The sequence below is a fragment of the Phycodurus eques genome, chromosome 8, assembly GCF_024500275.1.
Source record: "Phycodurus eques isolate BA_2022a chromosome 8, UOR_Pequ_1.1, whole genome shotgun sequence".
Classification (NCBI taxonomy): domain Eukaryota; kingdom Metazoa; phylum Chordata; class Actinopteri; order Syngnathiformes; family Syngnathidae; genus Phycodurus; species Phycodurus eques.
The window spans coordinates 17,646,616-17,674,045 of record NC_084532.1 but is presented as its reverse complement, the minus strand read 5'-3'; the positions used below and the strand labels follow the sequence as shown (position 1 = coordinate 17,674,045).

The 27,430-nt window shown below is 42.1% G+C and overlaps 2 protein-coding genes across 3 annotated transcripts; one reads left to right on the top strand and one right to left on the bottom strand.

Annotated features, from left to right (window-relative positions):
* Nucleotides 1-1,350: 1,350 nt before the first annotated feature.
* Nucleotides 1,351-11,499, bottom strand: lurap1 (leucine rich adaptor protein 1). Its single transcript, XM_061683835.1, has 2 exons — nucleotides 10,936-11,499; nucleotides 1,351-3,551 (listed from the first exon to the last, which is right to left on the bottom strand). The coding sequence occupies exons 1-2, from the start codon at nucleotides 11,152-11,154 to the stop codon at nucleotides 2,691-2,693; spliced, it is 1,080 nt and encodes a 359-aa protein (XP_061539819.1). The 5' UTR covers nucleotides 11,155-11,499; the 3' UTR covers nucleotides 1,351-2,690.
* Nucleotides 11,500-18,434: 6,935 nt separating this feature from the next.
* Nucleotides 18,435-26,982, top strand: ttc22 (tetratricopeptide repeat domain 22). 2 transcript variants are annotated; one of them, XM_061683762.1, is made up of 9 exons: nucleotides 18,435-18,461; nucleotides 18,565-18,868; nucleotides 20,576-20,876; nucleotides 22,056-22,111; nucleotides 22,213-22,328; nucleotides 22,469-22,587; nucleotides 22,694-22,855; nucleotides 24,502-24,654; nucleotides 24,729-26,982. In XM_061683762.1, the coding sequence occupies exons 2-9, from the start codon at nucleotides 18,606-18,608 to the stop codon at nucleotides 25,263-25,265; spliced, it is 1,707 nt and encodes a 568-aa protein (XP_061539746.1). In that variant the 5' UTR covers nucleotides 18,435-18,461; nucleotides 18,565-18,605; the 3' UTR covers nucleotides 25,266-26,982. The 2 variants fall into 2 exon arrangements, with proteins under 2 accessions (XP_061539746.1, XP_061539745.1); XM_061683761.1 differs by having other exon boundaries at nucleotides 18,457-18,868.
* Nucleotides 26,983-27,430: the final 448 nt, after the last annotated feature.

Sequence of the window (27,430 nt, the reverse complement as noted above, 5' to 3'; positions counted from 1 at the left end):
ATGAGTTTGAATAATCCACATGCTGACGCAGCTGACAATAAACTCCCACTGGCATTCATGCTCCTTAGAAATGAAGCCATAACTAGGCCAACACACTTCCCGCAAATTTTGGTCCAAAGGTTTAAGCACCATTCAGTTCCTAACTGGAGCCACATGAGTGTCACTTTGTGACATCCACGCACAAAACACTCACGAGGCTCTCCAAAAATTGCTCCCAACGATGAAGCCTGTCGATACGATCCACTGTATTGCCACAATGTCAAAGCAGATAGATATAGCTTCGAGGGGGGGGGGGTTATAAACTATCATTAACAGTTTGTTAGTTTCAGTGCTTTGCATATGCTATTTTACAAATTTCTCCCATTTCAGTTGAAGTTCTTCTAGAATATATGGATCTTCTTTTACATGTTAGACACAGCAGGTTCTCGGTATAACATATTCTATGATGAAAATGGCCCAATGTCGACAAGGCAATTTACAGTCTAAACTCTAGATGCTAACCAGTGATTTTCCCGCCACAGCATGCATGCCATAAACTGTCTAGAAGACTACTAATCCCTCCCTGCTGTTTACAAAAGAACAACCACTAAATGAAAGACGGAATTCATCGACTAAGTTCAAGTGTTGGCCTCAAGATTTTATTTGGTGATGTGAAGTCCAATTTTTATAGGAATATATATATATAGAAGATTTTAGTTTCAAAACAAAAAGAAACTTAAATGGCACTGTGTAAAATGTAGACCTCTACCAAGGCCAAACAGTTAACATAATAAAAGTGTTTACAGCAGGGGTCTACAATCACTGGCCCGCACACCGGTACGGGGCCGCATGCCATTTGGTACCGGGTGCCACAAAGAGACTGAAAAATCTTGTTTTCTTTTTGAGCAGAGCAGTAGGCTGCCTGCCTCTGTGTCCTCTCGGGGCCGGGAGTATGGCCGACGAGGTGGCGGGCTCCGTGAGAGGCTGGCTGGCTCTTGCTGTGCCGCCGTCGACTCCTCCGACCTGAACTTGCAGGTCGGAGGAGTCGTCGACTTGAATACCAGCGAAAGGCTGGCCGGCGGGCCCTCCGATGGCAGGTCACCGGTGCCAAACGGTCGGAACAAAAATCATTTTATTAATCAGCGTGTGAAAGAAGTTTTATTTTAAAAATCAGCTGTCCACTGTCCAATGCTCATCTCAGTCACATGAAAAAAAGAAAAGATGACCAGAATTTTGTACCAGCTTTTTGAAAGAAACAAGCACAGGGCCCCACTAATTACTACAATAACTACGTTCAGCATTTGTTCTTATGCCGGTCTGTCAAAATAATCTTTACATGAAACCGGTCTGTAGCGCAAAAAAAGGTTGGGGACCAGCCATCTGTTTGTTGGTTTATTAGTATTTCCTGATTCATGGTGATGGCATACAAACACTACATAAGTGTTAAGAATGAATAGCTTGCACAATTATGATTAATAAGGGTGGTCGATTGACAGCATAGTGACTGAAACAATGCAAAAAATGTAGCCAGATCCTGACCAGAATTGAATGGCTTCTTCCTTGAAGAGTTGCCACTACGACAGATGTCAATCTCACATACACACTGTGCTCAAGTAAGCCACCTAATTTTCTTACACGCACACACACGGTTTAGATCAGAGAGGACACACATTGATAGTCTAGCCATTTATAGACATAAGCAGAAGGTAGGAGCAGGCAAAAATACATTGATAACCCGATACTATCATAGCAACAGTGCATCCATCTCAAGAGGGAAAGAGCAGGCCAAGCATATACAGTATATTTAGTTTTCACCAATCAGGCACAAATCTGCTTGCGATAAAGAAGTCATAAGGTCAAGATTTGGGGTCTCAAAAAGAAGGCCTACTCAAAATGCACCGACAACCAGTCGTGACAGGTACAGAGTAGCTGTACTGTGACATCAACATATGGCAGACGATAGGTTCAGCACTTGAGGGTTTTAGCGCCACATAGACACCGCATTGCATAATGTGTATACGTAGTATAGAGAACGAGGGGGACACCCTCTGCTTTTAGCTCAGGACACAAACATGCTCACAGATCCTAACGCATTAATGGATGCATGCGTTTCCCTTGTTAATTAGCAAGTAGCATGTAACTGATGTAATATTTTAGTTATACTGTGTACAAGCAAGGATACACACTTAAATAATTACGTGACCCAAATGTACTGTAGTCCAATAGCGCTAAACTTTGGTTTTCTCCCACACTGAAATGGTTTGGACTGTTGATACAGAAAATCACAGTGGTCTTCAAAGAAGGGAAACTATATCCAAAGAATATAGCCAGCGTGATCCCAAAGGTGAGAAATTGTTGTTGTGCCACTAATTAAGAGGTTGTACGAATGAAGACAGTCAAAGATAAAATCACAATATTTATGTTTATAAATAGGTTGACGTTTCAGATTTCTGGTAGATTATCTCACTGTGCTTTGAAGGGGAATATAAACTAAAAGAGAGAATGCTTACACAACACTTTTGCACAGGATTTTAGAGTTGTAGTAGAGTAACTTAATACTGTTTAACTGAAGATCATCGAAATCCCTTAGTGTGTATTGATCCAATTGACACCAAAGTGCCAAAGTTTTTCCTTTGCAGTCACTCTTATAGCAGGGGAAGCAACCCACTGGCCATTTCTCGACATCATCAGAAGTAAACTGGTCAGTAGTTTCACAAAAACGTCACATCTTCTTGTGACTGCACCCACCGCCAGTGAGCATCATACTCCAGATGCATTTTGCCATTTAGCTTGCAAGTATCCAAGTCAACCTTTCCATTTTTGTAAGGTTTACGTTTGGGGCTCTGTTTCATGCCCAGTTTTTCACTGAGACCGATCCGAGCGTGGCTGCCTGTTGGTGTGATTGTCTTCTCTCGGTTCCCGTTGGCCTCGATGGTCTGGGTCTGGGCATTGTTCAAAGAAACCAGGGCTGCCTCTGCCACCTTGGTGCAAACTAATGCATCTTGCTTGGCATCGGGCCGAGCTTCAGGAATGTTGCTAGGAACCGATTGCTTTCCATTTTCACTTCCGACTATCCCATTCCCATTGACATCGCTGATAACGACTTTTCTAGTTCCATTCTCATTTGATCTCGACCGAATGTCTATGGCAACTCCATTCCCTATCCCTGTATTAGCCCCTGGCCTCTCCCCAGTAGCACAAGCAGAGACCGTGTTTGCGGAAACTCCCGCTGTCCGGCCCCCAGCGGTAGCCTCTGAGACCCGTGGCCTGGAAGAGCAGATGACCGACTCGGAGCTCGAGGGGCAGTATTCATCCATATCATCTGCCAGCGTGTCCAGGTAACTGCCGATGGAAATGTTGTCCATCTTGTCGTTGGGGTCATGAAGGCTGCTCCAGGAGCCTCTCCAGGAGGTGTCGGGGCCCTCGCCCAGGCTGTACTGGCTGCTGGTCAGGCTGCTGCATCGGCTTGTCAGTGTGCTGCGCTCCTCCAGCAACCATTTGACGGCCTCGATGCCCTCGTGGACAGCCAGCAGCTGCTGTAGGATCTTAATGTCCACCGAGCGCAAGTGTGCCTGTGGAAACATACAGTATGATGAAAAGTGAGTGTAAGAGCTTTTCTAAACGTTCTTAAAAACACAGTGCTTACAAAGGAGAATAAATAAAGAGCAATAGATTAATTAATGTAAAGATGATGTATTTTCTGTCATTTAGATTAAGCGGGTGCATCTAAATCAACAAAATAATAGCCTCACAAAAAGAAGGACATTTTGGAATGGCCCAGTCAGAGCCCAGACTCCTACAGGGCAAATACTGGCACATTAAAATGGGTCATGCTGATACACCCAATCCGCAAAAGGTCAGAGGTCACCATTTTTGATGAGGCTTCTCCATATGTTCCTGATTTGATTAATTAATGCTAAAATTAAAGTAAAAGGTTCTACAATTTGCCCTGTGATTGGCTGGCGACTATTCCAGGGTGTATCCCACTTTTCGCCCAAAGTCAGCTCAGATGAACTAATCCTAGGCTATCCTAATAAGGATAATAAGCGGTATAGAAAACAGTTGGATGGATGGTCAGTTGGTTATTACTTTATAGATGTGTACACTGCAACTACATTAGTTTTAATGTGTTAAGATTTTTTTTTTTTTTTTTTTTTTAAACTCATGTTGCTGAACCTTACGCCAGGGTCCTTGCACTGACCTTATGCCATAAAACCTGCCTGACCTGATATCGTCTTGTTTGTGAAATGCGGTCTTGATGACCTCCGGGTCACGTAAATAAATTAGAAAGTAAAGTAACAACATCATTGTTACTTTGCACTAAGCAATTTGTGTGTTGATTCTGCGCATTTATAGACTTATAGATATTGTCTAGCTCTCACCTTCCATCGGTATGCGTTTAAAAATACTCTTTGCGATTCGCATAGCTGTCATACATCCTCTGAAAGGGATTATTACAACTCGATTACCCTGCATAAAAGCTCAAAATGTTTGAGGCTTGGCATCGAGACTAGTATATTTAGTATCAATATGAGAATGTCTGCGCTTTAAAAAGCCAAATGTGGGTGCAGTACCCCCAAGACTCTCTGAAATAAATTTGAAAGGAAGATGGTTCCAAAATAATATAAACAAAATATACACGATATACAGTATGCATTGTCTTTTCTTTTCTAGTCAGTAATGACTGTTTCATATGCAATATTTCCTTGACCTGTTGGAGCTTGTATCACATAAAGCATTGCTTCACCCCACCCTAGTCAAAACGAGTCTTGATCTGTGCTGTATTTTGTAAGAAGATACAAAACGATTCACAAAAAATCTAAAAAACTAAATAAATAGTGACAAATGCTGACGCAGTAATGCTTGTGCAGTAGCTGATGTTAAAGGAACACCATTCTAACAATCATCTGATGCTGAAGTTGATCTTTACAATCACTGCACACTAACAGACTGCAAAAACGTGAGGCGTATCCTCCCTCTAGTCGGCTACTTACGACACACATATTGTGTACGTGTAATTAACCCCTGCAGTGCTAGCACAACGCATGTCGCGTGATGATGTATTCTTAGGCCACTGCACACCTCCTGTATTTCATAAATATGAACAAATCAGGAGTTGACTAGCGTCCAGGAATTGGTTTGATTTTGAAACCACTTTGAGAAAACTATAAGGTTTTGCTCTTCCCCTCAAGATACAGGGCTTACTGTACATATTGCTATACATGTATTATTGCATTATTGTATTACTTTTAAATGCTGTACTTTTAATCATGTAAATCACATTGTTACCTTGTGTATGAAATGCACTATATAAATAAAGTTGCCTTACCTTCCCTTGTCTATTATCCATATCACAATGTCCAATCTTCTGTTGTTGTTGTTGTTTTAAATTATATATCGGGAGTAAATCAGAAGATTTAACAGAAATCACTTGAGCAACGTCGTGCCTTGTATGAACTATTTCAATATTAGATTTGCTTTGCATCATGTAAACAGTACTCCGACTGTTGGGACGCATGCCAATAGTATCTGGTATTTTATTAAAGTCAAACTAGAGGCAAGTTTCTGGCTTGAGAAGGAACCAATAAAGAACATACAGTTACTTGCAAACACATCAGAAAAAGGTTTGTAGTGCCATAAAATCCCTTTTCAACATTTTTACTGATGGATATTTTGTTGGACATCTGCTATGGTGTAGTTTTCTTTGGACACTTTCTGTGACTTTTTTTCTGTTGAACTAATGGCAAAAGAAGTTGTGGCTTAAATGGAGTTTGGAACTTTGGTTGGTTTCTCTCCTTGGGGATCTCCAGAGAAAGGAGAAGCCGGGTTGGTTTTATTCGACGATACTGCTGAAAGACGATTTTTATTATTATTATTTTTTTTTAAACAACATCTCATTATTAATGGTTGTCCTCGTGTTAAAAAATGAACACTGTGGCTGTTTAATCGGCAAGCTTCATGTCAGCCTACTGGCGCACAGACACGCTTTGAGCAGTGCGAGTGAACCCAAACAGTTAACTTGTGGCTGGAAAATCAAGCCTGGAAGCTAAGAGATGCTATAAAGTTTTGCTGAGGGAAGGAAACTGTAGACAGCATGTGATAGTCATTAATGTTTGACTTATAAATGACGAACCTAGCGTATAATTGACACACTTTTACACCATGGAGTAGGGTATACCAAATATTTAGACCATTCAAGTATTACACGCAACATGCTTTATGAGGAGAATGTTCCTTGAATGATATATCAAACGGCGGTACGGTGAACGACTGGTTAGCACATCTGCCTCACAGTTCTGAAGAGCGGGGTTCAAATCCAGCCTCGCCTGTGTGGAGTTCGCATGTTCTCCCCGTGCTTGCGTGGGTTTTCTCCGGGTACTTCGGGTTCCTCCCACATCCCAAAAACATGCAGGGTAGGTTAATTGAAGACTCTAAATTGTCCGTAGGTGTGAATGTGAGTGCGAATGTTTGTTTGTTCATATGTACCCTGTGATTGTCTGGTGACCAGTTCAGGGTGTACCCCGCCTCTCGCCCGGAGTTAGCTGGGATAGGCTCCAGTACTCCCGCGACCCGAGTGAGGATAAGCGGAACGGGAAATGAATGAATGAATGAATGAATGAATGCTATATCAAACTTTATGTGCGTGGCTGCACTAACGTAATAGTAATGTACAGTAATCCCTCGACCCTCGTTTATCGCGGGGTTTAGGTTCCGGACCACCTCCGCAATAGGTGAAATCTAGTAACTAGCGACCACATTTAAAAGAAAAATATTATTTATAGATATTTTAAAGCTCTATAAAGCTCCCCAGACTTATAGTAATCTTTTCTTCACTTCGATTAACCGCTATTATATTATGAACACTTTCTATACCCACCTTTTAAACTCTTAAACACACTAGTGCTGTATACCATGTACAGTACATTTTATTTGTTGTCATATGTTTGTGTTTTTTTATTTTCCTTCTTTCTCTTTTTTTCAGTTTTTAATGTTTTAGTCTAGGAAGCTTTTATTTCACCCCCAAACAATTACCGCACAAGCTCAAAAGCCCCCGATAGGGCGACCTATGCACGATATGAATATATTTTAAAAAAACAACAAAAAAAACAAATGCAGTGCACTGAATCTGCAATAGGTGATATAGCGAGGTAAAACTGCATTCTTTTGGTAAACTGATACCCTAACCTTCTAAATACAAACGCCTGATTATTGCCATTGCTCTCAGCTCGTCTCCCAAAGTCACGCAGTCACCTCCTTAACTGCTGAATCACTGCTGGTAGAAAGAGCAGCAATACAGCAACAAGCATCCAATAATAACAGCAGCAACGTACCACCCGCCCCCATCTTGTTCTGCAAGACCAGCCCTTTCATCTCCCTCGGTGTCATTTCACTTTTCCAGGACAACTCAGGCAGGCGTTTGGGATCCTTGCACTCACCATGAGACAACAGAGCGTTAACTACCATGCCATATCATACCATTGCTCTACCAATATGGTTTTTGCCATTTGCGAAACATCCACACACATAAATACTGTATGATACAAATAGAGAATTTAACACACAGTAGTAACTATGCGACGGAAGATTAACGATTTGGCATCATTTATGCAACTACTGTATGTCTTTGGCACTCTTTGAGGTGCCCGTTTGCCAATATCCACAGAGGGACAGATGGTAGACTAATTCATTGATATTGCCTCTTAGCAGATACGCTTTGTACAGAAAACTGACATCACACTGACATTTGCCCATGCAAAGGCTAGAAGGCGACTATAGCAAGTGACAGAAAAGAGAGAAGAAAAAGAAGAGGGAAAAAAAACACGTCCCTGCAGGCATTTTAGCTTGGAGTGTGACTCCTGCAGAGCTTCCTGCAGGAGTGAAAAGGTAGACTCCTTTTAAGGGAAAAGGTAAGTACAATCCTTGGCGTGCATGTTTAAAGTGCACACCACCAAAGTGTCGATTAACTCCATGTGTGTCAATTGATTACTTGATGTAATTTTTAGACATTGAAATTATTGCACAGAGATTGTTGATTCAAGTAAACCCACTATAAATACTAATAATACACATGCATATACTGTGTGTATATATACTATTTATTGTGTACTTTAAACAATTTAATGTAATTAAGATCACTGTATGTTCTGAACTACTTTCTATGGTAGTATTGTGTAGAGATGAAATGGTATGAACGTTTCACATCACAATTATAGTGACCAAAAATATCACGTTTATCAGCACGACTTTCACATTATTGCTGAAATAAATGTAAATCCACCAAAAGCAGCCCCACCCGTCGTAATGACCTTCTGCATTCTCTTTACAAATTACAAATTATCTTTTTTTTTATTTTTTTATCATATTCCATCTGCTGTGTTAGAAAAACTGAAAAATGTCCTATGCTGTATGAGTGGCGCCCTATTTTCATCATCATATTCTTGGGAGAAGCAAAAAAAACAAAAACAAAAGAACTCTCAGAGATGCTAAATACGGTAGTAGCAATCACAAAATTTAAACAGTAATACTAACCATCTGAAATGTTATCACAGTTTATCAATGAATGGTTAATCTCTAGTGTCATTTTGAATTGAATAATACTGCCCGCAGGAGGGCTACATGCTGTGAATGTGCCCCACTTCAAACAGTGCCTCTGCTGGTTGCAGCCAAACGGTGCACGCCATTTTGCCGTTGCTTGAAGGGTATTAATCAACAATCAATTCCACGCAATTGACAGGATTCTTAATTATCAACTGAAGGGTTGTTGCACACGAAGACTCATGTGACTATAGAACAGACACTTACTGCTGCCTGTGCCTGACGTGATCTTTCTGTATGGTTAATGAGGTAAGGCAAAGACATCACAGCATGTATGTGTTGATGATTGTGAAAGGGTTCATCTCCAAAGAGGGACAGAGGAGGTTCGACGTCTCAGAAACGTGAGAAAATCACAACTAGTCACAACATAATTACTGCATTTATGTTAGCAGGGGGAGAGTGCACTTGTCACTTCGGATGCAACTATTTCAGATGGTCACAAAAAAATGTTTGACTTTTTGTTTTCTCAACATTTGTTTAAAAAAATATTTTAAAAGGAGAGAGCAAGAGAGAATGAGAGAGCAATGTTTTTTTCTTCTGGTGCCATTTTGTAGCAAATTCTCATTGGTGGTCCCAAGGAAAAAGAAAACAAACTGGGAAAATGCCTTAGTGTTTATCTTTGTATGAAGGGTGCTGATAAAGTGCAATGTTCACAAGTCTACTCTTATTACAGTATAGTGTAGTACTCCCACAGAAGAATAAAACACATATACACTAGAGCGCTATGTGGAAATTTCACACCTTTGCTAATAGAAAGTGGCTCTTTGCCCACATTCACTTTTCCATTTTCTAGCAGACATGATTCTTGGCCCGAAATGTTAATCAGTCCATCTGGTTGTTTGCTCTTGGTGGAGCTCAAAGAGCCATCTGTCATTAAAACTAAACTAGCACTTCAGTCAACCAGACTCGAAGGATATGACTGGCATATAGGGGAGTTTATCATTACTAAATTGTCTGGAATAAACGACACACTGACCACTTTTTGTCACATATAATCTATTGAGATGTTGGTTATCTAAGCAAAATATTGGAAAGTGCTTTCTTTCAGTATGACGCAGTGCATTTCTACATGACGTAAAACTACAATCAAAATAATAAACTTTTTTAAAAAATCAACATGGTGTGATTATTAAATCTCTTGGATCTCGACCGAGCATTGATATTAGGTTTTGTCTGAATGGTGCAGCCTATCTCAGCTGACTTTGGGCAAGACGCGGGGTACACGCTAAACTGGTTGACAGCCAATCACAGGCTACATACTGTATATGAACAACCATTCACACTGAGGCGGAGACGGTGTGTCGCAAATCAAATGACTCTGCATTGTTATATAATATGCAAGCAGACGACACAATATTCTGGCATCTAGCAAATAGAAATAATGTTGGTAATCCTAATTAACCTAAAACTGGAACCCTTTAGTCTGATTTCAGGTCACACAGTCAGTTTTTGTCTTTGTTTTTAACAAGCCATGACTGTATCTGCTGTTGCTGCTGTACACGGCTTGGCCTCTTGTGGGCAATGTGCTGCAGCTATAAAAAAAAAAAAAAAAAAAGAGTAGAAGAAGAAAGTTGCAGTCAAACTTTATTAAACTGTTGTTCAAAATCAAAATCACAATTACATTTCGATTAACCCCCCGGCCCCACTGCAAACTTACGTCATTATTGAAAAGTCTAATAATTTGGGTGATCTTAACTGACCTAAAACAGGAAAAGATTTGTCTGATTTCATGCCAGACCGAGAAAAAGAAGAAGCATATGTGCACAGCTTGACGTTTCACTCTACAGTAACTCCACTGACAACATTGTCAAATCAATGTTTCAATTCACCGCAGCGCTGATGAGTGATACAAGGTAAACAGGAGCGCTTTTGTCTTGCCGAAAAAGTAGACCAGGTAACACTTATTTTAGATTCACTTGGCAGACAGCAGAACTGACCGGGATTACACTCTATTGCACACAACCCACAGTCAGGGTTTAATGGGGGCGGGGCGGGGCGGGGCGGGGCGGGGGTTATGTGTCAATCCATGCTGGGAGCACCCTGCTTCACAATTCTGCTGCACGAAAAATACAGTAGCTCTCTGTGTGATGCCAAGCAAAATCCCATGATGCGGTGGAAACTGGAGTTAACTGTAAAATGACTTTTAAGTATTTTACTGTCGGGTATGTGGTAAATAACTACAATCGAATATGTCATCACAGGGACGCCAGGCATGCACCCTCTAACGACCTTTGAGTAATGGGGATTTGGGATTATTATATATCTTTTTTTTTTCAACGTGGAAAAGGTGCTTCAGTTCAAGAATTAGCCTGAGGCGTACTTTAGACTGTCTGACTGTCAATACGGGACTAAACCACTTACCATCTCAGTCTTCAGTTTTCTTATCTTTTCATCCAGGCTCTTCTTTCCAGTGCCCTTCGCGATTTCCTGCGCGGCGGGGGCCAGTTTGTCTTCTCCCCGGAGAGAGGATGCCTCTTCCCGCATCCACCTGAGCAAACCCTCGGGGGTCTTCCGGCCGATTTTCGCCTCGACGTCTCTCAACTCTGGAGTGTTCTCACAAGAAGTTCCTTCATCCATCATGGCCGGGGAGCGCTGATGAACAAAAAAAAAATAATAATAATAATAACTGTTACTGCGCGAAATTGTCTGGAGAGTGACTTCCCGCAGTACTGTGGGGCATCACATGCGAGCCCAGCTGAGCTGAGGCACTGCGGTCTGCGCCAGCCGACAAAAAAAAAAAGTGTCAGCATCCGACACGACAACGAGCGCTCATCGCAGCTCAATCTAACGGAAAGAGATCCGAAGCGTGTGACTCCGGGTTTTCCCGGCTGCAAGCCTCCTACCAGCGGCTAAACTGCGCACATTCCACCTGCACGATGACAGCCGCCTCGCCGGAGAAAGGCTGCGAACCGCAGTCCAGACTGTCAAAGTCAGTCAAAGATGACGACGCATAGCTTCCGGTAAGCATTTTCAAAATAAAACAGCCGAAGGAACACGCTGGTCTGCTCGTAAAACTGCCCAAAATAAGACAAACACACGTTCCAAAGGAAAACTTGGGGAGGAAAAAAACAACAACAATCAAAACATATTGAAAAAGACGAAACAAGGTACATACAATAATGATTCATTTTGAATATAAAGCTCTGGAAAAGAAAATATGAGCTCAAAGAACGCTTTTACCTTTTGGGGGATTTTGATATACAGTGTTTTCATGTTCTGCAAATAAATGTTCTAAATGACTATTTATATTTGAGTTTTGGGAGTCATGTTTTCAGTAGCTTATCGAGTAAAACTGCCCCCCCCCCCCCCCCCCTCCCGCACAGAGCTGCATATACTGTGCTCCAAAAAATGTTCTTTCCTACAATAACCAGGGCTGTGTTTTGAATCATTCACTCATTTTCCATTCCTTAATCATTATACAGTACACGTATTGGAATTTTTTTATATTGTGGGTTGTATAGTTAACCTAATAGTCAAATTCTTGTCTAGTTTCTAGGTTTGAGTGTATTTTACAAAATTAATACAAAGCACTTTATGTCCATAATTCTGTCCTTATCAGTATAAAGGGGTCATTTCGATTCTAATTGAAACAATATTCTAAATCCCTGAAAAGCAATATAAGCTTGGGTTAACAATTCTTTGTTAGAAGCAAGGTTAAACTACATCAATATCATTGTTGATATATACCATTTGCATTTACTATAAATGTGACCAAGCCTGCGTTTGTTGGGTTGGATGAGACAACCCAATACTGAGTCAGACTAATAGTTTTTGCTCACCACATTCACTGATTCAGGGTAAACGTTGCAATTCAAATGTACTGTATCTTGAGCAGGACATGCTCTTATGTTGCATAATACAGTACACCTTCAAGTATGTGTCAAATGAGTAACACACTGCTATTTTGGTAGAAGTGAGCGCTGGGAAGGCGATCGCAAAAAAAACAAAAAAGAGCTGAACTGCACCTACTCAGACCGGTGAGAAGCTCAGAAGAGAAAATACATTTCAAGTCAAAAGTGATGTTATTAATGTGACTATAACTCTGTACTGAATGATGAAACCCCACCATTCCATGTCTGAGACACAGCTAGTGATGGATAGGGATTGTCATAGAAGGAGGAGCCTGAAGGTATCAAGTCTGGATTATTGAAGCTTTCCTCTGATCCTATATGAGCGTTTGTGCTCTGCTAATATGGGCCCCCAAATTCTCACCCACGTGCCTGTCAGTGTAAACACCTTAAAAGAAAGACAATGTAGAACGCCTGCATTTGCATTACTGCACAGTTGTGAACTCTATAGATTAACATAATGACACTCGGACAATTGATCCACACGTTTGTCGTTCCTGAGTAGCACGTATTTCGAAATATCTGTTACATTTTGTTTGTCTCCATCTATGCCTTGTCTGTAATTAAGTGGGTTAACATGGGGTTACCTTTAAGGGCAATACAGCCTTTGTCGACCTGTGGCACATACTCTAATCCCCCTTTGAAGGGGAGCATATACTGACATTTTCATCTGTAATCATTATCTCGCTCGTGAAAACTATATCTTACGTATTTGGTCTGAATTTTGTATTTTTTTTATTTTTTTTTATTTCTTTTTTTTACATGCAATCATCCCGGTTACCATGATAACCACCATGGCAACCGTGATGCAAGGGTTTCTGAACACCCACGAGCTGTAAGCAGAAAGTGCCGCTCACAGAGAGTCAATTATCTACGCTAAAAAAAAACACATTATGCAATCTGAGTGTTGTCAGCATAATACTGTTTGTTTTATCACAGTCTACTGCAACAAATAAATCAAACTGCAACTATTGAAAAATGTAAAGAAGACACTATCAACTTTTTAGGATTTAAAAAAAAAAGACAGCATCATGTATTCATCATTCATGTGGCATGCCAAATGACTCTCAAGTACTTTGGTATTTAATGCTTTTTCAGCAGTGGGTAGTGGTGAATTGCTTTTTATAGGAAATCACATACCAACACTCACAAAACTAAACTAACTTTTTTAAAATCTGTTCTTTCTAGGGATACAATTAACAATTATTTTAATAATCGATTAATCTGTGGATTTCTTTCGATTAATCAATGAATCAGATTTTAAGAAACTTAAACATTTCCATCTCTTTATTCAAAAACAGGACATTATTTCAAATTGACAGCGCAGAGAATACACAAACATAAATTATGATTCAGTTGCTGGTTTGGTCTGTAAAATGTCAGAAAATTGGCAAAAATGTTGATAACTTTTGTGAAAGATTTTTGCAAATGTCATATTTTGTCAAAAGACAAAGTCTGCTGTATTAATATCCATCCATCCATCCATTTTCTGAGCCGCTTCTCCTCACTAGGGTCGCGGGCGTGCTGGAGCCTATCCCAGCTGTCATCGGGCAGGAGGCGGGGTACACCCTGAACTGGTTGCCAGCCAATCGCAGGGCACATACAAACAAACAACCATTCGCACTCACAGCCACACCTACGGGCAATTTAGAGTCTCCAATTAATGCATGTTTTTGGGATGTGGGAGGAAACCGGAGTGCCCGGAGAAAACCCACGCAGGCACGGGGAGAACATGCAAACTCCACACAGGCGGAGCCGGCGATTGAACCCGGGTCCTCAGAACTGTGAGGCTGACGCCTGTATTAATACAATAAATATAATTAATATTAACTTCTTTATTATTGTAATGATAATATTTACTGTCAAAAGGGAGTAATTATGAGGTTGTGGACAGTTAAATGAGATCTCTAAAGGATTAATTGATTATACAAAAATCGTTATTGATTAATTTGATAATCGATTAGTTGTTGAGTACAGTAATCGATTCATCGTTGCACCACTAGTTATTTCTGATAACCAAGTTACTGTATTGTGTGTGTGTGTGTGTGTGTGTGTGTTATTATTTTATTATATCCATCCATCCATTTACTGCCGCTTATCCGAGGTCGGGTTGCGGGGTCAGCAGCTGAAGCAGGTAAGCCCAGACCACCCCGTCCCCAGCCACTTCGGCCAGCTCTATTGTATTATATTATTATTATTATTTGCAATGCAGCCCTATGGGGGGCACAAGTCAGTGCAAACTGTAGGCCGGTCCCAAGCCCGGATAAATGCAGAGGGTTGCGTCAGGAAGGGCATCCGGCTTAAAACCTTGCCAAACAAATATGAGCGTTCATCCAAAGAATTCCATACCGGATCGGTCGTGGCCCGGGTTAACAACGTCCGCCACCGGCACCGTCAACCTGCGGGGCGCCATTGGAAATTCAGCTACTGTGGGTCGAAGTCAAAGAAGAAGAAGAGGTGGAAAGCGGGTTCTTCGGCAGAAAGAGAAGAGGAAAACACAGAGCCTAGAACTGAATGTGGGGACTATGACAGGAAAATCTCGGGAGTTGGTTGACATGATGATTAGGAGAAAGGTTGATATATTGTGTGTCCAGGAGACCAGGTGGAAAGGCAGTAAGGCTAGAAGTTTAGGGGCAGGGTTTAAATTATTTTACCATGGTGTAGATGGGAAGAGAAATGGAGTCGGGGTTATTTTAAAAGAAGAGTTGGCTAAGAATGTCTTGGAGGTGAAAAGAGTATCAGATCGAGTGATGAGGCTGAAATTTGAAGTTAAGGGTGTTATGTGTAATGTGATTAGTGGCTACGCCCCACAGGTAGGATGTGACCGAGAGGTGAAAGAGAAATTCTGGAAGGAGCGAGACGAAGTAGTTCTGAGCATCCCAGACAGAGAGAGAGTCATGATTGGTGCAGATTGTAATGGACATGTTGGTGAAGGTAATAGGGGTGATGAAGAAGTGATGGGTAAGTACGGCATCCAGGAAAGGAACTTGGAGGGACAGATGGTGGTAGACTTTGCAACAAGGATGCAAATGGCTGTAGTGAACACTTTTTTCCAGAAGAGGCACGAACATAGTGTGACCTACAAGAGCGGAGGTAGAAGCACACAGGTGGATTACATCTTGTGCAGACGATGTAATCTGAAGGAGGTTACCAACTGTAAGGTAGTGGTAGGGGAGAGTGTGGCTAGACAGCATAGGATGGTGGTGTGTAAAATGACTCTGGTGGTGGAGAGGAAAATTAAGAAGACAAAGGCAGAGAAGAAAACCATGTGGTGGAAGCTGAGACAGGACGAGTGTTGTGCAGCTTTTCGGGAAGAGGTGATACAGGCTCTCGGTGGACGGGAGGAGCTTCCAGAAGACTGGACCACTGCAGCCAAGGTGATCAGAGAAGCAGGCAGGAGAGTACTTGGTGTATCTTCTGGCAGGAAAGGAGAGAAGGAGACTTGGTGGTGGAACCTCACAGTACAGGAAATCATACAAGGAAAAAAGGTTAGCTAGGAAGAAGTGGGACACTGAGAGGACCGAGGAGAGGCGAAAGGAATACATTGAGATACGACCCAGGGCAAAGGTAGAGGTGGCAAAGGCAAAACAAGAGGCATATGATGACATGTATGGCAGGTTGGACACTAAAGAAGGAGAAAAGGATCTATACAGGCTGGCCAGACAGAGGGATAGAGATGGGAAGGATGTGCAGCAGGTTAGGGTGATTAAGGATAGAGATGGAAATATGTTGACTGGTGCCAGTAGTGTGCTAGACAGATGGAAAGAATACTTCAAGGAGTTGATGAATGAGGAAAATGATAGAGAAGGGAGAGTAGAAGAGGCACGTGTGGTGGACCAGGAAGTGGTAATGATTAGTAAGGGGGAAGTTAGACAGGCATTAAAGAGAATGAAAAATGGAAAGGCAGTTGGTCCTGATGACATTCCTGTGGAGGTATGGAAGCATCTAGGAGAGGTGCCTGTGGAGTTTTTGACTAGCTTGTTCAATAGAATTCTAGCGGGTGAGAAGATGCCTGAGGAATGGAGGAAAAGCGTACTGGTGTGCATTTTTAAGAACAAAGGTGATGTGCAGAGCTGTGGCAACTATCGAGGAATAAAGTTGATGAGCGACACAATGAAGTTATGGGAAAGAGTAATGGAGGCTAGACTCAGGACAGAAGTGAGTATTTGCGAGCAACAGTGTGGTTTCATGCCTAGAAAGAGTACCACAGATGCATTATATTTGCCTTGAGGATGTTGATGGAAAAGTACAGAGAAGGTCAGAAGGAGCTACATTGTGTCTTTGTAGATCTAGAGAAAGCCTATGACAGAGTACCCAGAGAGGAACTGTGGTACTGCATGCGGAAGTCTGGAGTGGCAGAGAAGTATGTTAGAATAATACAGGACATGTACGAGGGCGGCAGAACAGCGGTGAGGTGTTCTGTAGGTGTGACAGAAGAATTTAAGGTGGACGTGGGACTGCATCAGGGATCAGCCCTGAGCCCCTTCCTTTTTGCAGTGGTGATGGATAGGCTGACAGATGAGGTTAGACTGGAATCCCCGTGGACCATGATGTTTGCAGATGACATTGTGATCTGCAGTGAAAGAAGGGAGCAGCTGGAGGAACAGTTGGAAAGATGGAGGCATGCACTGGAAAGAAGAGGAATGAAGATTAGCCCAAGTAAAACAGAATATATGTGCATGAATGAGAGGGGTGGTGGGGGAAGAATGAGGCTACAGGGAGAAGAGATAGCAAGGGTGGAGGAGTTTAAATACTTGGGGTCAACCGTCCAGAGCAACGGTGAGTGTGGTCAGGAAGTGAAGCAACGGGTCCAAGCAGGTTGGAACGGGTGGAGGAAGGTGTCAGGTGTGTTACGTGACAGAAGAGTCTCTGCTCGGATGAAGGGCAAAGTTTATAAAACAGTGGTGAGGCCAGCCGTGATGTACGGATTAGAGACAGCGGCACTGAAGAGACAACAGGAAGCAGAGTTGGAGGGGGCGGAAATGAAGATGTTGAGGTTCGCTCTCGGAGTGACCAGGTTGGATAAAATTAGAAATGAGCTCATCAGAGGGACAGCCGAGGTTCGATGTTTTGGAGACAAAGTTAGAGAGAGCAGACTTCAATGGTTTGGACACGTCCAGAGGAGAAATAGTGAGGATATTGGTAGAAGGATGATGAGGATGGAGCTGCCAGGCAAGAGAGCTAGAGGAAGACCAAAATGGATGTCGTGAGGGAAGACATGATGGCAGTTGGTGTTCGAGAGGAGGATGCAGGAGACCCCTAACGGGACAAGCCGAAAGGAAAAGAAGAAGAAGAAGAAGATGATTATTATTATTTGCCAATGTATTCTTTACTGAGATGGACCTATAGGACTTAACACATAGGGCTCTATCTTCGATTTGTATTTGACTGGTGTAAATCCGGCTTTGTAAAGCGCTTTGGGCACTGTGGTGGTGTAGATAAAGTGCTATATAAGTGCCGTCCGCTTACCATTTAAAGTGCTGTATGAATACAATTTTGTTGAGTCGCTTTACACATTTGGCAGCAGATGCAAAAGTAGTCTTGTAAAATGTGCATATATTATTCTACATATGGACATAACCTAATTGTATGCATGTATTCTTATTGACATTGCATTCAGACTAGAATATAGTTATGCATTTAAACTGCATGCTTGGTTTACATTCTTCAGTTAGCTACTTGGGACACACTAGCTAGATTAAACTCACTCATTGTTTGAAATAAGTTGTCACTTCACTATAATCAACATCCCTATCAGAAAAGAAATATTAACAGAATGTCATTTCAGCTGGTGTTCCTACAAAAGAGAGAATAAAGTGAGAGCACCTCGTAAGTGTTCAGATTGAAAATGCCCTTTAAAAAAGGCCACAGATAAATTGTATGCATTGATTGCGAGTGTCAATTCACAAAGGGAGTAGATGTTTGCGAAATATGGCTTTCCTTTTCGGCCAGTATTCCACTCCCTGGTCACTCCCAAGTCCAACCTGTTCAACCTGTCTGCAACAGGTGAGTGCAGCCAAAGCAGCAACTTAGCGTGGGGTGAGCAGGATTGTCGCCATTATTGTTCCACTACTCAATGCCAGCACATAAAGTATTTTAATCTTATGTCTTACTGTATTCTGCCTTATTTTTTTTAACAAAGCCTATGTAGGAGGATAGGAGGGGGAGGAGGAGGAGGAGGCCATGGAAGCGGCTAAAACAGAGGACATTGAGTCCCTAATGGAGGACATGGACTACATTCCTGGTCACTTCCACCTGGACCTAAACCTCAACTGTGATCTCGCTGGACCTTTGAAACTGAGACACCGAGACATTTACTTGAAACAGGAGAGTCTCAGGGGGGAGCTGGAGGCTGAGGCTGGATATTTACAGTATGCTGTTCGCAATCTTCTCGGTCTACTGGCTTTTCACCTCAACCACCTTCAAACTGCAGAGGAAATATTCAGGTGATAACGTGCGCACAAGTTTTTTGTTTGTTTGTTTTGTTTTAATGTAGGCTACTTTGTATAATAAACTTTAAGTGGGTCACATCTTTGAAATATAGAAACTGGACCATCGCTGCTATGAAGTATGGATTGCTATCAGTATGTTTTGTCCATTTTTTTTTTTTTTCTTAAAGTAACATTATCTTTATACCGCCAAGATATTCATTTCCATTTGCTAAGGCCAGCAGCAATATGGTAACCTGATAACAAGTCTACAGCCATGCTGGCTTCCAGTTCAGGGTGTACCCCGCCTCTTGCCCGAAGATAGCTGGGATAGGCTCCGGCACGCCCGCGACCCTAGTGAGGAGAAGCGGTACGGAAGATGGATGGATGGAGTATATTTCATGTTACAAGCCACTGTAACATTTTGCACAGTTTTAACCTTAGCATTGTGTTTGACACTCATTCACTGTCAGCCAGCCAGCCAGCCCTGCCAGTTTAAATGGATATCCATCCATCCATTTTCTGAGCCGCTTATCCTCACTCGGGTCGCGGGGGTGCTGGAGCCTATCCCAGCTGTCATCGGGCAGGAGGCGGGGTACACCCTGAACTGGTTGCCAGCCAATCGCAGGGCACATACGAACAGACAACCATTCGCACTCACAGTCATGCCTACGGGCAATTTAGAGTCTCCAATTCATGCATGTTTTTGGGATGTGGGAGGAAACCGGAGAGCCCGGAGAAAACCCACGCAGGCACGGGGAGAACATGCAAACTCCACACAGGCGGGGCCGGGGATTGAACCCGGGTCCTCAGAACTGTGAGGCTGACGCCGTAACCAGTCGTCCACCGTGCCGTCTCAAATGGATATTCGACTTCTAAAGCGTCAATAGCAGTGAATGAGTAAAATATACCCTGTTAAAAATTCCTGTGAATTCGACAGTTACCACATACCCCACGGTAAAATACTTGAAAGTGATTTTTCAGTAATTAACTACAGTTCCCATTGCATCATGGGATTTTACACAGAGACTTACTGTATTTTGCATGCAGCGCAATTGTGAAGTCGTGTACTCCCAGCATGCAGTACGTCATAAAATGACGATATGGATTAACGGAACATTGAACATGTGTGTTAATGTTACCCGTAGTTGGTTGAATTTAAGTCTCGCGTTACATGTATGTTCCACTTTCTTTTCATGAAACCCTGACTTTGGCGCAGGCAGCGTGGGTTCAGTTCCCACTCAGTGACGGTGTGAATGTGAGTGCGAATGGTTGTCCGTGTCTATATGTGCCCTGCGACTGACTGGCGACCAGTTCAGGGTGTAGTCCGCCTTTCGCCCGTAAGTCAGCTGGGAATAGGCTCCAGCGCCCCGCGACCCGAACCAGGATAAGCGCTGTTGAAAATGGATGGAAAAATGGATGGATGGATTATTATCACATTATTACAAATGTAATAATTCATCGCTTGAGGTACTTTTCTCCACAAGTCTGTCAGACAGGAACGTTTTTCCTTTCATTGTAGTTATTGTAAGCAGCCACGTTTGGTAACTTAAACTTCAGTTATGAAATGGACACCACATACCTCACTATCAGGCAGGGACAATGAACTGTTGTTTTATTATTAAAATGAAGCGTTTTACATATTACAGTGCAGTCAAATGTTCACAATTTAATTTGGCACTCTCCTTTAACCCCATGTGTATAATGTATATGTCGGCCTTTCAGGGGCATTTGTAAAGAAGACCCAGGGAACCTCAACGCTTGGGCCAACCTTGGCTATGCGTACGACAAGCTGGGAAGAGAGCTGGATGCCGGGGAATGTGTGGAGAAAGTGTCCCAACTGATGGGTTTAGACGCTGGCGAGACCACCAAGGAAGACACCATGCAAATGGCAGCCCGCTGCCTGGCAGAGCAGGCCTATGTTTACCCCTATGACGTGGAGCTGGAGAAAGAAGACGACTTGAGGGAGAGGCTGACTGCAGCGCTGATGCTGTTTAACAGGGCCCTGGACTACGGCGGTCAACTGGTGAGCTGGAAACATGGACGTGAGAATGTAATATGAAAGAAGGAGCATTTTGTATATCCTAATGGATGGTAATACATCAGCCTTTTACTGTATGTAGTATTCCAACCTTTTTGTCAGATGAGCAAAAATATCTTTCTTTTAAACCATTGCCTAATCGATTTTTGACCGCTAATCTTTTGAACAAGTAGCGGGCTTTTAACGTCTTCATACTGAATTGAATTTCCCTCAAAGTCCAGTCAAATTCCTTTTCGAAGCCTACATTTGCCTCAAACATAACTAAAATTAAGATCAAATGTATACATACCCTAGTCAGAGTTAGCGTGCATTTCCATTTGGTGTATGCCTGAGTTGAAAATGGCACAAGAAAGTGACAAAAACTGTGTTGTAGTTCATATTGCTATGAGAATCTTTTTTTTTTTTTTTTTTACATTACGGCAAAAGGTTCCATGTCCAAAATTATTCGCTGTCATTACATTCAAATGTTCGTTTATGATTGTTAATAAGAATGCTAATAAGAATGCTCAGTGATTCTCAAAGTGTAGTACAAGTAACACCAATGGTACACGGGCTCTCGGTAGTGGTATGCAAAATGATGACTATTACTACTACTACGATTAACTACAATTCAGTTGTATTTAACTTTAAAGTACAATACATTTGCATTTAATCTTCTCAAACTGTTTGTATTCACATTTGTTTTTTTAAAAATTGTATTTAACGTCTATGTGCGCTACACTTTAATTGTTAATCATATTTCAGTTGTTTTTTATTTTCCAATATTTAAGCGCATTGCTAAAGTTCAAACTGTGCATAATGTTACAGTGTATTAGAATAATTGTAAATGTAACTTTTAGGAATAAAACCTCTGTCTTATTTTCGATGACCAACTAGGCTACTGTATTTTAATGTTGGTCATGATGGTGGTACTTGGAGAGTATTTTTTCAGGTGCTACTTGATATAAAAAGTTTGAGAAACTCTGCTCTAGATTAAGTCAATTAAAAAATACAAACATTTACATAATGAATATAATGAAATGAATATCTCGAACTTTTACGGAGTATTTTATGTCTTTCACACCATAGTCTGCATTTTAATGCATAAAACACAAGCGAGAAATATTTTACAGACACACAAATTCAGCTTTGGATGTCAAAATGAGTTGTAACAATGTTTTTCAGATATCAGTGGAAGAAAAGCGAAGCTGGTACTTTAAGATGGCAACCATTTATATCAGGTATATAACTAGCTATAACTAATGAAAACCATAATACATTGTCATGCATTAGAAGGACGATTACTAGGGTAATGCTGTTTGCTCCTGTGTCCTCCCTGCAGACTGGACGACATCGTAAGGACCAAAGAGGATGCTGATTACTCCAGACTCTCTCAATATAATAAAGGGCTAAGGCTTCTCAGAGAAACACTTGAATCTGAGAAAACACAACAAAAAGGTCAACACAACTTATCATATTATACAGTATGTCTACATGACAACTAAGTGGGGCTGTACAGAATGTACAAATATTGAGTTTGTCTGCTCTCGTGGGTGATAACACGTCTTATTTAAGAATTCCCAGTGTCTCGTTTCCAGCTCTCTCCTGGTGTTATGTTGGCATCATGCTGGAGAGACGGGATGAGTTCACCACAGTGCCCATGTCGATACACGACTGTGGCTACTCTGCCACTGATCCTTTATCCTGCTATGGAAATGTAAGTTTTACTCCACTCAAGTCGGAAAAAGCCCCAAATTGGATCAACCCGATCATCTTAAGAGTGCAGCTCCGAAGAAATAGATTCACCAAATCTATTTTTGCAGGCCATAAAGTTGGCTAATGATGACGCATTCATCCTAAACCTCCTGGCCAAGCTGTTCTTTCTGCTGGGTAAACATGAGATGGCCACGGGGATCTGCAACATGGCTCTCAATGTGCTGCCCGATCCGGAGATCAATTGGCAGGCTTACTGCACCCTCGCCAAGGTACCAAACAGTGCCAGTATCACACCACCCCAAACATTTTGTCATAGCCGACTCAATTTGATTATGCATGCATTTGGGCTGACATTTTTGATCGTATGAAATACAATAGTTTTGCAGTATTATTGAAAAAGCAGTGGATGTTCGTACATGAAGAAATGTTGGGGTAATCACACTGGCAAAACTACAGTACTCTTTTCAACTGTTGTACTAAACATCAAAAACAAGAAATAGTAATTATGATTTATTGTAAACCTTTAAACCTTAAACCAGCTGCAATGAAATTTTATCTGGGTTGTAGGCACACCACAATAACGTTTCCATGGTCACCCGTTCCTTGGTCGAATGATAATTTGCCCCAAACTCCAATATGAAAATTGTCAGATGTCAGCCACACTCGCTCTGCGGTTTCCATGGCAACGTGGCCCCTCACTGCCAAATAGATAAGGTGGCCAGAAAGGGTCAACATCAACATTGTTCTGTGGGAAGACAAGCAGTCATTTGAGACTAATTTATTTATAAACACGTTTGAAAATTAATCAGAATCATCTTTATCTTTATTTGCCAAGTATGTCCAAAAAACACACAAGGAATTTGTCTCCGGTAGTTGGAGCCGCAAAAAAGGGTTGCTGGTTATCTGTTAATGCCGGTACAATTTATTATATATATATATATTTTTTTGGACAATTGTGCAAAAGGATGCAGAGTCCTCGAGCACTGAGAGCAGTTCGAATGACTAATATTGCAATCGTCCGGTGCAATGACCGTCGTGCAAAGGGCGCCGAGACTTCAAGGAGTGTATGCGGTTTAAAGTGACGAGTAGCGCGATAATCTGGGACAATGTCGATTGTGCAAATGTTGCAGAAACTCCTCAGTCAGTGTGCAGATGGGGCAGATGCTACTCTGGCATGAGTGGCCAGTATTGGTCAACAACAGATATGCAAATAGTGCAGCGTGGCGAGACTTCTACAGTGAGTGCACGAGTAATATATAATTGGCCCGACAGAAATGCGACAACAGACTCGGACAAAAGAAATTGGCAGCATGTTGCAATGGAATTGTAAGTTAGTTGTTGAAGACGTTGATGGCAAGAGGGAAGAAGCTGTTGGAATGTCTGCTAGTTCTAGCTTGCATAATATATCCTCTGTACCCAATTTAAAATACACGTTGGAAATTTGCTAAGACTGACTCGAGGCAACTGGACACATCTAGTTTGTTGAAGACGTTTTGCTGGCGAATGACCAGGTAAATTCACCAGACACGCCTCGTAACAAAAACAACCATATTGTGACCACCCTCAGGGGACGCGCACACCAGAGACATACTGTAAATATGTAAATATGTAAGACTCCACCCCTAAAATTTAGAACTTAAAAGATCTTCAACAAACAACAAGCGTTACGTTGCCTTAAGTCAAGCTTTGCGAAATTGACCTCGATGACTAACAATCTAAACATAATGGAAAGGAAGAAGAAATAAAGCTTTTTTTCACGACAGCACCTTCTGTTGGATCGTGTAGGTCACTGTCTCACTTGCCCCTAATGCACGTGTCTCTGTTGTACAATGTTTTACGTGTATAACACTGCATCAAATGATATTTTGTTCACAATTTGACACAAGCAAAAATTAAGAAATTGCCATTCATTTAGATCAACACAACGCTTTACGTCAAGGACCTAGAAAAGGCCAAATGTGGAGAAGGCGGAGTCCCGGATAGACAGATGTTAACCGAGGCCCAGAAAAACCTGGGAAAAGTCTTGGCTGTGTGTCCTTGCTTGAGGACTCACCTGGAGATGGCACAGGTAAGCCACAAAGTCACAGGTAAGCCACTTTTTATGGCATCGTCTTTTTCTTCATTAAATATCTTCTCCATTAGGTGTACTACTACATGGGTGTAGACGCACTCCAGGAAAGCCTTTTGGTGGACGAGGGCGCAATAAACAACGCCTTAGTGAGCCTGTCCCAAGCCCAACTGTATGAACTGGGAGACAGCTTGCCTGACCTCCACTTGCTCAAAGGACGCTGCCTCCTGCTGAAGGGCGAGGAACAAAACGCCACAGACTGCTTCAAATGCGCCCTGGACTTAGAGAGACCGACAAGTACCGATACCACGGCCCTGCGCTGCCTCCTACAGGCCTTACTGGCCGTGTTCATGCAGGGGGTTCATGACCCCAACCACGTTATAACCCAGATGGAGCAGTGTTTGCAGAGGGCCGAGGAGAAGTACCCCGAAGATGTCGTGAAGGCTGAGCTGAGGTGTCTTTACAGGACGAACACCGCGGAGGTCACAGAGCTGTCTCGAGCTCTCATCAGGACGGGACGACTGGAACTGGTCAGAAGGCTCCTGCGGACTGTGGCACCGAAACAAATAGCTAAGAAGAGAACCCTTACAAAATCTTTATCCTTTGTGTGATGCAAAAAATGCCATCTGACTCGGGACAAAGGAACTGCGCGACTGCATTTTGACATCAAGCGAGGCTGTACTGTAATCAAGTTCTGCTTCAACTAGATTTCTACACTGTGAAATTACTATGACAAATAGTATGCTATTTCCGTCACACATTCTTATTATATTCTGCTAAGTTGGTCTACATATCAGTAACAACTTCAATTAATGTTATGATTACATTGCTTGGACAGGCGGCACGGTGACCGACCGGTTAGAGCGTCAGCCTCACAGTTCTGAGGACCGGGGTTCAATCCCCGGCCCCGCCTGTGTGGAGTTTGCATGTTTCCCCCCGTACCTGCGGGGGTTTTCTCCGGGCACTCCGGTTTCCTCCCACATCCCAAAAAACACGCAGAAATTGGAGACTCTAAATTGCCCGTAGGTGTGAATGTGAGTGTGAATGGTTGTTTGTTTGTTTGTTTGTATGTGCCCTGCGATTGGCTGGCAACCAGTTCAGGGTGTACCCCGCCTCCTGCCCGATGACAGCTGGGGATAGGCTCCGGCACGCCCGCGACCCTAGTGAGGAGAAGCGGCTCAGAAAATGGATGGATGCTTGGACAGGAGTTGGCAGATCATCTATGTTGGCCATTGTCCTTCACCATCAGGCAGGCACAACTGGAGGGATTTTACGGATCCTCTTTTGTGTTTTTTTTTTTTTTTTTTTTTGGCAAAACCCTTCGAAACCCCCTCACAATGAATACTTTCCAAAACGATTCAATTGCGATTTTATAAATACAATAAAATTTACTCTATCCCTCATCACTGTCAGTAAAGCTGTGTTGACCATTACTTTGGTTGTTTGTATCCAACTTCCTGTCCACTGTTTTTAATGTCAGCCCTTTTTTAAGAAAAAAAAAAAAAGCTCAACTTACATGAGAAAAATGTTGAAATAATCATGGAAAGAACATGCTATGTACTGTATACCCTGTACCTTGAGATTCAGTATTTTAAGCCCAGAAATTTTTTTGTGTAACTTTTTTAATGTTTTATTTCTATTTTTACTGTGCATTAGTTACTTTTTACATTTCCATCATTTGTTTTTATTACACTTATACTCATGATCAATATCAACATGATATACTTTGCATGTGTCCTTTTCGACTTAAACTTAAGGGAACAATTACATTGCTGTCCACCAATGTCAGTTCAGGTTGGAATTTGTTGTGCCTACCTAAGATGGTATTAGATTGTGTTCCAGAAGAAACTATGATATTGAGATCATGGATTTGAGCCGTTACCTCAATGATTTTCGAGAAGACAGGTATTCATAATTCATCCATCCATTTTCCATCCCGTTTCTCCTCACTGGGGTCGCGGGCGTGCTGGAGCCGATCCCAGCTGACTTCAGGTGAAAGGCGGGGTACACCCTGAACCGGTCGCCAGACAATCGCAGGGCACAAAAACAACCAACCATTTGCACTCACATTCACACCTATGGGCTATTTTAGGCCTTCAATTAACCTACCATCCCTGTTTTGGGGATGTGGGAGGAAAACCGGAGCGTATTCATAAGTAATATTACAAATTGCTCAGTGTTTGTAGTGCATACAATATAAACTCTTCTCTGCATTGGACATATTACAAGTTGATTAAAGTACATGCAATGGATAATGTTCATATGTTTACGACACAAGAAAATACATTCTGTTTATCCTGTATCGAGGAGACAGTGTTATCTCTAAAATGTGTCTGGAAAATAAATAAATAAATACATAAATAAAATCAGTGAGTTTCCCCATGAGTAACTTTAAGGGCGTTGGCGAGGCTAATATGTTACAGGTTTTTCAGGACGGACTATGTTGTGTGTCTAAGTCGTCCGACACGCCTGTACGACAGAACAATGGCTACTTGTCGAAATGCACATTGCTGTGATGTATTCAGGTTCTGCTGCATTTTTTAGCCGCCTCTGAATTGGACAAGAGCCTCGGAGAGACTCGTACTCTTTTCAAGCTTTACCCCGCGATAAGACGCAAGATCGACCAGGTAAGAAATAGTTGTATTTCTGATGATGTTTCTTTGCCATGTCGTTCCCCAGTGTAGCTTAAAGCTTGAGGGTCACAGATCAAACCCTTGACACACTTTGGGACGTTTCCAATGAATTTTCTTTGCTTCTGCAGACAACTCAACAAAAG